Raw genomic sequence first — 16,251 nt, 5'->3', positions numbered from 1 at the left:
CCTTAACAATTTATTGGGGTTATTCTGGGCAGAAAATATTTCCTGGGTCCCTGGGTCTAATTCTAAATCACTCTTACTAGGCTTTGATTTTTGAAATTAAAAAAAGACTACCAGCTGACTTACCCTTTTAACTTTTATGGCCAGGTCTTCCTCCACATTCACAGTGATTTTAATTAATCCATTTGGCTTAATCCACAGTTCAAGTTAGAAGGAATTGTAGGTGGAAAAGAGAATCTAAAATTCAACTTTCTGGTTACCTTTTTTTTTGAGACAGGCTCTCACTCTGTCTGTCCTAGAACCACTATATACCCCATGACACGACTAACTTCAAACTCAAAGTGATCCCCCCTCCTCACTTGAGTGCTGAATTTCAGGTGTGAGTACCCTGCCCTGCTTGAACTCCACTTTTGAACGATGTTGAGAAATGTGAAACAATGACTGTTTTTTGTTTGTTTGTTTGTTTGTTTTTTGTTTTTTGTTTTTTTTTTAAAAAAAAAACCCTATGGGCTTGAAATCTCCTCTCAACTTCCACACAAACTTCCACACAGGGGTCACATGTCAACAATCTAACCAAAATATTTTTTTTTGTTTTTGTTTGTTTAAGCATGTACCATCAATCAAAGTATTTTCTCGGATCTTTTTATGTCCACTCTGTCGGAATGATTCCAGCATTCATTTTCTTCCTGTGCACAGATGTAATGTGTGCCTTCCGAAGAGTACAACAAAGGGATTTACCAGAGATGCTTCTACATGGAAAGGCTTCATGAGGAGCATCTTAAAGCCCAACTGCGGGCATTACTACCAGCAGAAACTACTGCATGTTTCTCTGAACTAGCCACAGAAATCCAATATGGTGGAGTCGAAAATAAGAATGATTTTGTAAAAAACAAACAAACAAAATCTCATAAGGTTAATTCAATAATCTTCGAAGACAGAAATTTAAATTTAACAGCAGTGTAAGAATGGAAGCAAGCATGCAGGAGCAGCTTCTTGGAGAATTTTACAGAGAACTGCTTTTGGACGCTGCACCAACCGTTTCAGTCCACTAGGGGAACCTTAAGCGAATGACTTCATCAGTATTCCAGCAGCATTTAGTTTACCAAAGCAGTAAATTAGCCTAACTCTGAAATTCCCAAACTGTTTCTGAACAGCAGCTGCTTTTGGAAAGCCATCAGGGCTCTCTGTCCTCTTCCTCGCTCCTCTTCTGCCTGTCACCCCACCCCACCCCCGGCACAAATGCCCTAAAAACAAGCATTAACATTTGCCCAGGATTGTGAAAATAAAATGCTATCCATTGCACCACAGTGGGGAACTGACTTAATCCTCTTGGAGGATTGAGAATGACATGGGAAAATTACGTAAAAATAAACTGCCAATGGTGCCTGGTATTTGCTCGTGGAGGAGAAAAAAAAATATGTCATGATTACTATTGAGGAGTGAATTCATACTTGAGATGATGAAATTTTATTAGTGGCATGTAAATAAATGGGCTACGATCTTCTGGGCTTCATCCACAATTCACACACACACTCCTGAAGCTCCTTACTTTCCACAAGGCAGTGTTGTTTCACCAGGTAAGGGGCATCCTGTATTAAATTTGCTTGCATTCTTGAGTTTGATGACAAGCAGGATGGCTTGTGTGTTATCACAGTGTGTCCCAGGAAAGGGCTCTTTTAGTATGTGTGGTTAGGGTGCTAAGAGATGAAGGAAGAACTGCAGTGACTTTATTATAGGAAGCATATGCCCAGCATCATTCCCCTCTGTTGCAAGCAGCCGTATAACTAAAGAAAGAGAAAAATGTTTCTGAATCTATCCCACTTATTTTTAGGAAAAAGTGATAGTATCTCATAAATAAATTTTTTTATCTTAGGAATTAACACTGAAAAAAGTAGAGATGACATCATATTCTCATAGCCTATAGACCATGGCTATCAATAAAACCCGGTGATTAAGCTGATATAAAAGAAAATCATGATGTACTATTCCTATCAGATTCTGGCAGTGGCTCTTATTCACACAGCAATTACTGGCAAAAAAAATTTAGCCTCCACTGTTTAGAAAAGTGGGTTTATTGAATTTACAAACAAGGACCTACAATTTTCCATTTCCTTAGCAAGATATTAAATCAAGCAAGCTAAGTGTGTCATCATGACTATAATTTACGTGATGTGACATGACAGTTAAGATGTACTGTGGTAATTTCTGAGAGCTGGCAGTATTATTGTGGTATCAAAAATTTATATGGTTCAGTTATTAAGGCAAATTGTTTCATTCATACTGAGCGTGCTGACAGGAAACCACTGAGGGCTTCCACGGTACACTAAAAAATGCCTTCCATAGTCAAACAATTTGCACACTCTGTTACCATCATTTTGCTCACTGAATGGAAATGGGGACACTGGCAGGCAGGGCTTTGTGAAGTGAAAATGATCTGCTGTGGAATAGGAAGGGTTCCGTTGTGGGTGGTTAGAAGAAACAGTTCAGCCAGATGAGGGAAGTTATCTTTGGGATCCAACCACTATGAACAGGATGTCCAACTTCTTTGCTCCAGCGTTATTTAATATCCCATTTGCTTGCTTTCCTTCTGTTGGTTTGATTTTCAGCCAACAGAAAGAAAAGGCATATGACCGAAAAAGAAACGATGGAAAATGTGGTCATTTCTATTAGTAACTATCATTAAATCAATAAATTTTAGCTTAGTGTCATCAAAGAAAGAAAGAAAGAAAGAAAGAAAGAAAGAAAGAAAGAAAGAAAGAAAGAAAGAAAGAAAGGAAGGAAGGAAGGAAGGAAGGAAGGAAGGAAGGAAGGAAGGAAGGAAGAAAGAAAGAAAGAAAGAAAGGAAGAAAGAAAGAAAGAAATGTCTGAAACTCATCTGATTTTGACCTAAATTTCTTCTTGAAGCTCTTTCAGCAATAAAGGGAAAGAAGTTTATTTTTATTTTTAACTTCCTGGCAATGTTAAGCAGAAGAAATCCAAGGCAGGGATACAGGAGGTTTCTAAATAGAATAGAATAAAATGACTTCGTGTCATAAAGGACCTAGCAAATAAAAGTTTAATTATATTTTTATTACAGCTATTGAATTTTATGCAACATATGCTGTCTATTTTAAAATACATGTTCATTGAAAACCTACTTTATTCGTTTACACATTTTTCATAGTAGCATTTAGAAGCCTGTTAAAAATAAGAACCTGGCTATGAGTTAAAATGTTTCAATCAGCTAAAATTACCAGTTCCCATTCATTGAGCAATATATAAGTTACTATCATTTCTGCTTAAATGTTCACACATTATGCAATACAGCTAATAATTGTAAGTATACTTTTGTTTACAAATGAAGAATTTTTTATAGCCAGTATTAACAATATGTTCTTAGAGGTAGCAGGTGATATTATTTCCCCATCACCAGCTTTTTTTCCTTTTTTTTATTAAGAGATTTTTCTATTCATTTTACATACCAACCACAGATTCCCCTGTCCTCCCTTCTCCCACCTCCCAGCCTTCCCCCCAAAAGCCCCCCTTCCCACTTCCTCCAAGGCAAGGTCTCCCATGGGGAGTCAGCGGAGCCTGGTACATTCAGTTGAGGCAGGTCCAAGACCCTCCTCCCTGCACCAAGGCTGCACAAAATGTCACACCATAGGCACTAGGTTCCAAAAAGCTAGCTCATGTGCTAGGGACAAGTCCCAGTCCTACTGCCTGAGTATGTACTCATCACCAGCTTTTTGCTGTCACAAGCTCCTGGTGCAATGAGGTAACTTAATCCATGACAAGATACTAATTTTCATACACCAGGAAAATACTCACAAAAAACTAAATTTAGTTTCTAACAAATTATTTGGCAAGAGAAAACAGAATTCTAAACACCAAGAAATACATCTAGAGAGAATTAATGTACAATAGCATAAATTTTACACACACACACACACACACACACACACACACACACACACACCATGAATTTTCAAAGTTGCTCTCATTTTTTATTGTGTGTGTATTTTACATGTGTGAACCAGCTTGAAAACAACATGTGCTTTCAATGTGGCAAGTTCAGGGTACTTCCTTGTCCAAACTCTAAAAACTATGTAGTTTATATATACCTCATAGCAAACATTGAATTAGATACATAATAAATCTCCTTTTCCAATTAGCATGCATATTGGATAGAAGGAAAATGTGACTGACTGCCATGGCTCATCAATTTTGATATAAAACTGAAAGAGATGAGGGGAGCTTTGTAAAAAAAAAAAATGCCACCCTAGACTACTGTACAAGCAGTTATATTTAAATGAACACATCACAGTTTCCTCCAATATCTAAAATATGTTTTCCAAAAGACTCTAAAGATTTCATTAATATTCACTCATTCAAAAAGTTTACCTAGGACCTATAAGAAAATCCAAAGATGTCACAGTCCTTTGCTATCTCCTACGTTCTATAAGTCATGCCACATGGAAAGTGCCCCCAACTTACCTCATTAAGTTGCTCTTGGAAGTCTAATACAGTAGGTGTTTGATTTCAATATTTAAAAATAACACACATTAACTAAAACTCACTTCCTAGATAGGTCAGTTAAAATACAGTTTCCAGAAGAATGTCACAAATGGACTTACTTTGTTTCCCAGATATGGAGCTGGCGCACTCCAGTAGTATCCATCCAGGAGGGATCGCCGGGCCTCAGAGTTACTGATGCTGATCTGGTGAGGTGAGTCTGGGTTATCAAGCTGGGGAGCCACCTGAATGTGGCCGGAGATGTCTGTGAGATACCAGCCTCGCATATCTTGAACCTTAAAGAAAATATAACCATCACTGGTTACAAAACACACACACACACACACACACACACACACACACACACACACACACACACACACACACAAGCAAACAACAGCAGCAGCTCATTTTTCTCCAGCATAGACCTTGCTATTTTTGAAATTAGGATTGGGGAAAAGCTACAGACACTTAAAAAACATAGGACTTGTGTATGATGTGTATATCACCACACTTACCATATGTAGTCACAAAGAATCCATTGTTTATTTTTTTAATTGAAGTTTTTGAGAATCATGATAGAGCCAAATAATAATCAGTTTCTACTGTTCCTTAAAATCTGGTTCCAAGCACTGTGTGTGTGTGTGTGTGTGTGTGTGTGTGTGTGTGTGTGTGTGTGTGTGTGCATGTGCATGAGATGTGTCTGTGCATATGTGCCTGCAGGTACCTGTGTGAATGCATGTGTGGAGGTCAGAGATTAGCACCTACTGTCTTCTGCAATTGCTGTCCAACTTTTTGAGACCCGGTCTCTCACTGGCCCTGGTGCTGATTTGGTTCCTCCCATCTCTGTCTCCGCAGTGCTGGAGGTATTGCTGTGCTCCATGGTACCCGGCTGTTGATGTGAGTCCTGAGGATTTATATTCAGGCCCCCGTGTTTGCATGGTAAGCATTTTGCTAACGTAACCAAAAATAGAAATCCGTTCTAACTTACATAACAGTTATAATGTCATATAATTTATCAAATAATTTGACTTGGAATTTTACATTTTTCACTTCAGTAGTGTTTATTACTGCTTTAGGAGACCTAATATCTCACAAGTGTTGCATATATATTCATAAAGCAGAGGACAAAAGGAAATCATACATGCAAGGCTTAAAAGGTAGCTTTTCATTCAATATTACAATTCTCCCTACTTTATAAATTTTATGTTTTGAGGCTCCATGTCACTTGAATCCACCAGAATGTTGCTATGACAACATCTCCCAAAACTGTATATATTCTTTACCATAGGATCAGAAGTACTCTGGGGACCAGAAGTACCTGGCCCAGAAAAGGAAATCACTTTAAGGAAGGAATAAAAGATGAGTAATGGTTTGCTTTACAGTGTTATACCCTAGTCAAGGTCAAGTATACACTTTCACTTCTAATTGAAGCCATCCTGTCTAGTTAAGACAAAGCAGCATTTGCTGAGGTGTAAGGCTATGAGTGAGAAACCAGGGTTGTATTAGTTTTATTGTCACTGTGGCTAAATACCTACTATCAACAACTGAAGGTGGGAAGGATTTATTTTGCTTCTAGTTTCCAGAAGATTTGTCTATCACAGTGGTCAGATTGTGTTAGAGAAGAGTCATCTAACTCATGGTGGCCAGTGGGCAGAGTATAGAGAGGAAGAATCCATGGCATAATGTCTTTTCCCAAAACATTCCCCATTGGACTTATTTCCTCTTACCAGGCCTCACTTACAGGATTCCTACCACCTCCCAAATAGACTATTCAACATTTTAATCTATCAATAGGACAAACCATCTACTGGATGAAAGTCTGTGTAATCCAGACATTATTGCCTATATGCAGAAGAGTACTCTATGAAAATCCTATTCAACTCTCAGTTTAGGCAAGCTGATAACCCAGGTTAATCACCACAGGGGCTACCAGTTTCAGTATACTACTTCCCGAGATATAGTTGGTTTTGCAAGTGATTGATAGTAAACCACAGTGATAAGGCTGAGGATGTATAGACTAAACGTAACTTTTAATTTTCTTTTTGTGTAGAGATTATTTGATTTTTGTTCATCTTTAAAGCTTTGGGATATCTAAGTCAGCTTTGATCAAAAGAAAATACCAAACAAGGTCAATGGACATTGGATAAGTAAGTAGACGATAATAAATTCTGCTTTCTAACTTTAGCTATCCTTCAGGTGTTCTGAGACATCTGAAATAGGAGTGTGGATCTAGGTTCTGAAGACTTAAGACTTGAGTGTTACCTGTTCCTTGTCCCTTGGCAAACCATTAAACTTAAATTTTTCAGTGGAATTGTTAGGAATGTTAAGCATGACTCTGTAAACAATATGAAGAAGTTAGACTTTGAGTCCATTTGTCATTGTTTCTTCAGAGTTTTTTTTTTAATCAATACATTGGATAAGTACCTAGAGATTCACACTCAGACACAAGAGTACAGTCAGAAACTTCTTATTTCAAACAACTTAAAAGCGATATAGACAGAACAATATTTCATGATTGTGCTCTGGATTACTTTGCAGATCGAAGCTGGAAGAAGTGCTTAGGAGCTAGCTTATCAAAATATCAGTCTATAAAACATGACTCTGACATGCCATTCTGCTGTTTACAATCGATTAATATCTACCCAGGTAGAACCCCACAGTGTCTCAGTGGCCTCTCTCTGGAAATCTACTTCTTTATTCATTCTAAATTTCACTTCTTCCAGCCTACTTCCTATATGTTCTGCACTCAAAGTCCAGCCCATGTCACTATGGCAATCCCCAAAGATCCCATTTTCCTTTCATATATTTTCTACAGGGGAACAAATGGCTCTCTGCAGACAGGCAGTGGGGAGCTTGGTGGGCAATGTGGGTAGAGATGTAATATGTGTTTGTTTTAGAAAAAGACAGTCTCAGTTATTGCTGAAGAACTGACAAGTCAGGCGTTTCTTAAGTGACATGTAGATCATTTTGGTGAATGAAAATAAATTTACTATTGTGGTCTTATGTTTTCTCTTATACATTTTACATTTGGGATGAAAGCAACATGATTTTCATTATGCTTTCATATATGGGAGCTGACAAGGGTTGCATGCATCTACTTCAGAGATGACTCAGTCTATACACTTACAAAAGTACTTTAATACGGATTATTTTAGTGTATGTATATAAGGTATGTGCATGAGTGTGGATACCCATAGAGACCAAAAGAGGACATCAGATCACCTGGAGCTAGCATTACAGGCAGTTGTGAGCCACCTGTGGGTACTGGGAACCAAACTCTAGACCTCTTCATGAACAGCAAACACTGAGTCACCTCTCTAGGCCACAGATGAAATCTGAAAGGTTTTGAACCTAAGTACAGAAAGAGCATTTGAAGGAAGTTCCATCCACTTTCTTTCTGGGCAAGTTTAAGTTGTATCTAAGGTTGTTTTTGTTTTGTTTTGTTTTTCAATTTCCTACCAAAGAACAAAAATAGCAGAGACAGGGAGGAGCATGGGGTGGCAAGTGGAGGGCAGTGAGCATCCTTACATTGTCATAGGTCCAGGAGGAACTCTGACATCTGTTTGATACCCCTGAACAGAAGCACTCATCACAGCCTTTTGGATTATCCTCTTGCAAGTTGAAGAAGCCAGATTTGCAACGGCTACAGTCTTCACCTTCAACGTTCTCCTGAAAGCATAGAGAGGTGTGTTAGCAACAGAGACATTCTTCAAAGGAAGAGTTGGATCTATGCCTGTATAAGAAAAACATGACTGTAGTCCTCATTCTACTTTCTCACCCATTTGTAAAGCACAGCAATGTCATGGAAAACAACTGCTCTAAAGTTTCCTTTTAAGGTCTGTTGTTCTAACATCACAGCCCGTGTGTATATCGGGGTTTACTGAGCGCTAAGGACTGCACTCAATGTTACTATTTTGATCTTTATTAAAGAATGTAGATTAAATACGATACATCAAGAAAATGTGTTAGTCTGATGAATGTGGAGTCAATATTAAGCTCACCATTCTGTGCTAAAGAGCAACTTCACTTTCAAATATATGATAGAATTAAAACACTTCTATTATACAAAATTGTCAAACCTTCATATTAGAGGTTAAAAATATATGCATTTGAGGCAAGCATACAGGTTTGAGATGTGGAGAATTTGGGGCAAATATGTATAGGTAAGTAGAAAAGAGGGAAACTTTTTCCCTGCTTAATTTTATACAGTGTTTCCTAGCCTAGTAGGTTATTTATATAGACTAATATTATGGAGAAAATCCATTCTTATTTAATGACTGTTCTCCAGATTAGGTTCATTAATCCTAATTCCAGTACACAGAAAACATATTTGCTTCTAGGTGAGGCTACATTGTGTGCTCAGACCAATGAAAGTTGACTGCTCAATGAAAATCTGGGAAGGGTGTAATCTGATTTAAGAAGTGGTTAATCCTGATTAATACCTCCAAATGAAGGCTTCCTCTGCAGGAAGTAGATTTTCAGCATCCTTAAGCATGCATGACTCCTTATCCCCCTCTTCCTTACATTCTCCTTCTGCCTCATTGCATAGCTTTCCCTTTCCTTAGAGAGCTAACTTGCTTACCTACTGTTTCTATAGCCTCAAATGCACTGCTTTATTATAACCATGAAATCATATCTAGGCTTACAAAGATTATTCTTTCCAAATACTTGTAATATTTAGTCATAGGTGGAAACCTGTTGTTTAATTTCCAGCTCAGCAACTGCATTTGAATTTACTGCTGTTTCAGCCAAGAATTGAGGGTCCAAAATAATGGCCCCTATGGGACTTTTATGTCCCTCCAGTTCTGCCTCCTGTCTCTCCCACCAAATGTAGTTTTAACTAAATCTCTATTGTTCTATTTATCAATAAGACCCGGGAGTCAGAGGCTGGGGTGAAAACCTGCTAGATCAGAGAGGTTGAGGAGCAACTAGCTGACCTTTCTTCACCAGTGTCTCTGAAAGATAGTATGTTTCTGCTCTGCCAAGTCAAAAAAGACCACCGCACTCAAAGTCCGTCCCTTCTACTTCTATAGATCTCTCTATCCATCTTCCATATGCCCTTTTACTCTCTATGATTAACTTCTGTCAACTAGTTGCTAGCTCTACCTCTTGACCCAAGGTTGATTTTATTGAACTAATGCAAATACAAACTTGGGGTTCATAGTGTTATCATATATCCTACAACAAGCACCCTTCTGTGTACATATTTCCAGAAAATAACAAGTTTCCTGGACAATGTTGAGAAATGGCTTCATACAACTTTATTAAGATTAAACAAATTACTTGTTGATGGTATTTTTTATGTATATTAAAGTGTCACACAGTGGATGCTTATTAAAAATATATTTGAGAGGCTAGGGAGATGGTCCAGTTGGCAACACGCTTGCTACATAAGTACTGAGACAAGAGTTTTAGTGCCAACATTCAAGTTAACAAAGAAAGCAATGGCAGGAGAATAAGCAAAGCAGAAGGATGCTGGGTGCACAGTGTGAGCCTCTAACCCCAGGACTAAGGAACCAGTGTCAGAAAGGATGTCAGGCTTCCTGGATAGCCAATCTAAGCTGAATTGGCAAGCTCTAAATTCAGTGAAAGACCCTGTCTCAAAATATAAAGGTGGAGTGTAATACAGGAATACATCCAACATGGCCTTCTCTGGCTTTCACATAGACAAACCTACACATACATTCATGCAAATACACAAAATATATTTGAGTAAGCCACGATTGAGAATATGGGTTGGTAAAAAAAATGTAAAAACAGAAGACAGAAAATATGCTCCAAATAAGGATAAGTTTTCAAGAAAAACAAGAGCTTCTTCTAAGATTTTAGAGAATTTATTTAAACTTTGATTTTTGGCTTTTAACATCCATGGCCCATTCACAACCCCAACTATTACTGCATCTCTGGGATCCTTAACAGGGGGGCATGCCTACAGTGCCATTTCATGTCTTTGTATTTAGTGTCAATATGTATAGAAACTGATGTGGTTACTAACATTCTCACCAGCTTTAAATTTTCTAGCCTGATTCCAAATATTTTGCAATGATAGATGTCAGCAAAAGTAATCAATCTACTCTCGGACCTGTAGGGACAAAGAAATCCCCAAAGCAGTGAAGAGCATCTTCAAAAGAGTGCACAGGCAGGAAAGATGAAACATATCTATAATTATAATTTAGCTTTTTCCGTTGAGGACACAGTACAGCTGTTCTGAACACTGTGTTCTTCTGGGCTCTGTCTAGTCTACTTTTCATTTACTCTAAATTGAAAGCAAATAATGCCACTTTTCTGAGATTCAGACTGAGCTAAACAATTAGACATTTTTAGACATTAGCTACATATTCCTTAGTGCCACTTTAGCCTTGTAATGTGACCTTGAGAAAAATTATGAATAAATCATTGTATATTCAGTTTAATCTAATGACCCGGAGCGGCACATTAAAGTGGGAAGTCTAGGTACTGTAAAAGACAAGAGTAGAGCCAAGGTCTTTGTTCTTAAAGGCCAGTGTCTATCTAGATAAAAGGATACACCTGAAATTAACTTTACTGCAAGGTGGAACATAGTCAGTTCATCTCCGAAGCAAATTAACTTATGAGAACATACTTAAGGAGGCACGGATTCTTCCTGTGAAGGCTTTACGCCAGGAAGAAAATTGCAAATAAAACTTGAAGCATGGTTTTAAAAAAATTAAACTTGTTGGTAGATATAGGGAGACATCTATGTTAGCAAAGACAGTGAAAATAATGTTTAATGTGAGGAAAGTTTTATTTGTCACCTATTCTTCCAAATAAACTCACTCATGGAAAACTTCCTTTTTGGTAAGCATTTCATTTGGCCCTTAAAATCAAAGGCTTACTCCTAAATAATTGACATTTAAGGGTATTCTAAGAGATGGAACCTCTTCTCTTAGGAAATGGGAGATAATTAATGGGAGCTAAGCTGGAGACAAATCCACAGAATTATATCTGAGGCACTTGAGTTGACAGTGAGACACAGAAATCTCTCACTACTATATAGTGTAGGAATGGGTTAACTCAGCAGGTTTGAATGTTCAAACACATCATCTAACGATGAATGATATGTTAGAGCAGTGGTTCTCAAACTTCCTAATGCCATGACCCTTTAATACAGTTCCTCATGTTGTCATGACTCCCCCTTCCCCAATCAATCATAAAATTATTTTCATTGCTATTTCTTAACTGCAATTTTGCTACTGTTATGAATCATCATTTAAATATTTTTGGAGACAGATATTTGCCAATAGGGTTGTGATAATAACCTCTGTGCTATGGGGAACTAACCAAAAGATATTTGAGACGGCCTTCTAGAATGATTTCGTATATGTGGGAACTAGGTTCCCATTAACTTACTTATATTAACACTCTACTAAATGCCTTATCTCACTCATCTGGAGGCTCCAGAGCCATGGTGTATCAGTGAGATATTGTGGATACTGCAGATGAAGTATATGCTTGTCACATGAGCATTCCATATTGACATAACTATCTATTTGACAAGACCCTGGACACAAGATTTGAGTGAGCTTCCTTAGTTAGTAATACTCCCTACTTGTGACATATGGTGGGAGAGTAAGCATTCTGCATGCTTCTGCTGGGAGAGGATGACTGACATCTTGCACTTTGTTTTTCCTGGGTGCTTCACTGTGCCTCTTCTGTCTGTAGTGATTCTCATCTGGAACTGCTCATGTAATAAAATGTAACATGAATATAACATAGTTTTATAAATTCTGAAAGTCCTTCTAAGAAGTCACTCAAACTACTATGGTCTCCAGGAACATCTAAATACCATACTAGGGATGATGGAACCTATAAAGCATTTGTAGAATAATAAGAACATGTTGTCCAACTGCTACTTTTGTCTCATTTAGTTTACTATTTGAACTAAAGTATTTTAGGTCCGTTTTGCTGTTCTCAAGTTAATCCTTGCAGTTTCTTCATAATAAGCTGCAATTTACCAATATGTCAACAAGACAAAAACCTAATTTAGAGCATAATGTTGTCACCGATAAGTTTTATCCAGTCTCTAGCATCTGAATTTGAGCTAAACAGAGTTTGCTAACTGGCCAGACTATGTTCAAATAAGGGAAATATCTAGATGTAACCAATCCAGTTATTCCTATACTTTATCTCCAGTTTATCTCCAGATGCTTATTGGTCACGCTGGAACACAGAGCTCTCTGAGTTTCCTCTGGTTCTGAGTGTTACCTGATTCACAAGCCATCTTTAAAAGGAGCTTTCATGTTAATGTTTCTTTGAGATTAAATGGCACTCATTGCATCCAAAACTGCAATACGCTGACTGTTGTCATGCTCTACCAGAGACAAATCTTACACACAACTAAATAGGACCTACTGATGTTTGTACCCTTGTGGCTTCTGTAGTAGTTTGAATGTGAAATGCCCCAACAGACTGAGGCACTTAACTCTTGCTTTCCATGGGACAGTACTCTTCTAGGAGCTCGTTGAATGTCCAGGAGCCTTGCTGGAAGAAGTGCATCACTGGAATTAGACCCTCAGTTTGGATCATCTAGCCCACTTCCTGTTTATTCTCTTTTCCCTGACTGCAATCACCTTATTCTCCAGTTACATCCACACCATGAAGGACTATGTCTCCTTGAACTGCTGGAACAAGTAAGTCATAGTAAACCCTCCCTCCATCTAGCTGCTTCTTATTGGCTATTTGGTCATGGTAATTGGAAAAGTAACTAATACTACTCCTGACTGGGCCTTTTGAATTTGAATCAGAGAAATTCTGTTTAGCTCACTAGAACTCTACTTTCTAGACACTTCAATGGGGGAAATTTATAAACTTATTAGGTTTTCCTTCCTTTATCAAATCTCCTCAGGAAAAAGTGTTATGTCATAATACATCTAACAATTGAGGTATAGGGTTGTGCTTGAAAATTATTCTTTAAAAACAATAGTTTTCAAAGTGATTACTGAAGAACATGTGGTGTGATGTATGCATTTCATGTCATAGAGAGTACCATGATTCCAATGCAGAAGTTGATTCTGAGACTTTTATGTGTGTATTAACAGTGTCAAAGAACCCTCAACTTTGACAGTGTAGGCTACACAATCATCTATATAATTAGTACCTTCATACGAACATGATCGTGAAAGCCTGAGCATTACTCTTTCTGCAGGTTTGGGGCATTATATTTTGGGGTTTTATTTTTACATCTGTGATCCAATATTCCATCCACAAGTCAGCCTCTTACTGTATCCCCATTTCATACAGGAAGATCTGCTTTGAGAGCTGAGATCTGGGACTTGCAGGTTTTGACTTTACATGAGAGTGAACCATCAGCTGTATAAGAGAGCTCTCTGCACATCTTTGTTTCCTTTGCTACCCATATCAAATTGTTAATAAATGCTCTGCACATTATTTCTTTCTGTGACTCATGCATCTCGTCACAGCTGAGCATCTCTGGTCCAGGTATGCTAGGAAGTAGCAAACTATACTCCAGAGGATTATGGCAAAAGCAACTAGAAAAGTGCACAGATAACCTAAGGCACACTGGAAAAAAATTCCTGCTCTGAGACAGGTACAAAGAACACATGCCATGGCCGACACCAGATTATCATGACAGTCCCTCAGTCTCTGAAGGAAAACTAAGCAGAAAAGTGACAGAGGTTGATACAAAAGATGCATTCTGTTTTCCTCCTAACACAAAAATAATCTACTGCAACACTGTCCTCTGCAGTTGAGATGTTTTTAGGTATGGTTACCCACTAAAGGGTACTGGCTAAAATAAATAGATAAAACCATTGTTTTTGTTATTTTCTTATCTGTTACATTCTAAGGTTGGCAGACCACCCCATTGGTCCCCAAACTACAGGTAAGCATATAACTGGCCCTGAACTTCTAACACTGAGAGTTATTTTCATTGTTATGATATTTCCCTTCTTTTTGTCCTAGCACTTCTTTGTACTGATCATCTTTTAAAGAGCTACCAGCATAATTTGATGTTTCAAAAATATTAAATGTCTCTTAATTTTACCTAAGTAATCAGGGACTATGCCATTAAAGCTCTCATTACTTCCAATGGGCAACTCTTGTCAATTTATTTTAATATTTTAAGTGTTTAGAGTCCATTAGTGATTTTGCTAATTTATATATTTAATGATAGTTTCCACAATAAAGTCAACAAAATGGTACAATTTCCAGGTTTCACACTTTTATTCTAGAAATAACTATTCCTAATACACGTTCACTGTTCATTTCTAGGTTATTCTAATTGCATATACTAACTTTTTTTTTTTTTTTTTTTTTGGTTTTTTCGAGACAGGGTTCCTCTGTGTAGCTTTGTGCCTTTCCTGGAGCTCACTTGGTAGCCCAGGCTGGCCTCGAACTCACAGAGATCCGCCTGGCTCTGCCTCCCGAGTGCTGGGATTAAAGGCGTGCGCCACCACGCCCGGCTGCATATACTAACTTTTAAATATGGACCAATCATAGCCTATGAATTTCCCCTTGTAAATATTCCATATAATTGATAATACATTCTTCCACATTGTAATATTAAAAGCGTCACTTTGCTTGAGACCAGTGTTCTCAATTTAGTCAAAATATTTTTCATTATCATGACCCTCCCCTCAAGGGGCATGCTTGGTCACATTATCATCATAATCTTCACTGAGAAACCTTAAAACTGCAGATGGACAGCATGTATAGATGTACTGCAAGGACATACTTATCTTACATGTAAAATTAATGTTTTTGTCCCTCCTGAAATAACACCCATCTCCTCAGGAAGGCTTTTTTGCTCTAGTCCCATAATTCCATTGACTATGCATAGTAAAATGTCTAATTAAAAGATATTGTGGTCTATCCTACAAAACACTCTTAGTGGCTGTCCTTTATATCTTTAGGAATATTTTTTTTTGCAATGGAATAGCTAAATTTGAAAAGCCTTACTATGTAGCTAATTTTTCTCCCTTCAAGTCAGAGGCTGGTGAGCTGACATCAATTTTCTTTTTTGATAGCTTCCTCAGTACAGCCTCTCTCTGGAGAAATAGAGTCACAATAGCTTTCCTGTTTCCATTCTCATGAAGCTTCCTCCTTATAAATTAGGTACGACTTTAGCAGTGTGTGTTTAACTGTGATTGTTAGTCAACTGGGAATTCTATTGACAAAGTTACTGAGAATATCTACAGTGACATTTAAGTTTTTTAATGATAATTGCTTGGGAAATTTTGTAGTCACGCTTAGTTTTGAGGCTCATGTAGTCAATTACACATTTTTCTTCCATAAAAGCCCTCATTTTAGGTGTCTTAGTATTAAAATAATTTAACATATGGGAAGATAATTACTTAATTAGCAGTATTTGTTGAGTGCATATTCTTTAAACATACTGATCCAGAATTAGATAGTATGTGGTGATCTGGGGAAAGATGAAAAGAAATGAGAGAATTTAACTTCTCACAAACTAAGTTTTATTCAATGTTGTTTAAAAGGATTGGCCATATACTAGTTTAAAGATTTTTACCCAGCAACTATTCAAATAAGATCTCAGTGCAGAACAGAGCTTCATTCCAAACGCATCAAGGATAAGTGGGGCTTTATAAACAGAATACAAGAGGGTAAAGCCATAGAAAGCTACTAACGGGGACTATTAAGGATAGGTACCCTTGTTAAAACTACCCAGCAGCTTGCATGTGGAAGGCAGGGCAGGCTGTTCTGATGGGAAGGATGAGGGACTCACAAGAAGCTGATTTAGGAGGATTCTTACTAGACACGGTT

At 37.7% G+C, this 16,251-nt stretch overlaps 1 protein-coding gene across 1 annotated transcript in view; it reads right to left on the bottom strand.

Annotated features, from left to right (window-relative positions):
- Window positions 1–16,251, bottom strand: part of Lama2 (laminin subunit alpha 2) — a 571,985-nt gene that overhangs the window by 305,738 nt on the left and 249,996 nt on the right. The window contains exons 11-12 of the mRNA XM_076552567.1: window positions 8,020–8,160; window positions 4,611–4,784 (exon numbers count right to left, since the gene is read on the bottom strand). Of these exons, the coding sequence (XP_076408682.1) occupies window positions 4,611–4,784; window positions 8,020–8,160 (315 nt within the window). The remainder of the gene's footprint in view (window positions 1–4,610; window positions 4,785–8,019; window positions 8,161–16,251) is intronic.

Source organism: Peromyscus maniculatus, chromosome 16 (genome assembly GCF_049852395.1).
Source record: "Peromyscus maniculatus bairdii isolate BWxNUB_F1_BW_parent chromosome 16, HU_Pman_BW_mat_3.1, whole genome shotgun sequence".
In the NCBI taxonomy this organism is placed as follows: domain Eukaryota; kingdom Metazoa; phylum Chordata; class Mammalia; order Rodentia; family Cricetidae; genus Peromyscus; species Peromyscus maniculatus.
The sequence above is the reverse complement of the archived record's forward strand: the minus strand, read 5'-3'. Positions and strand labels throughout refer to the sequence as shown.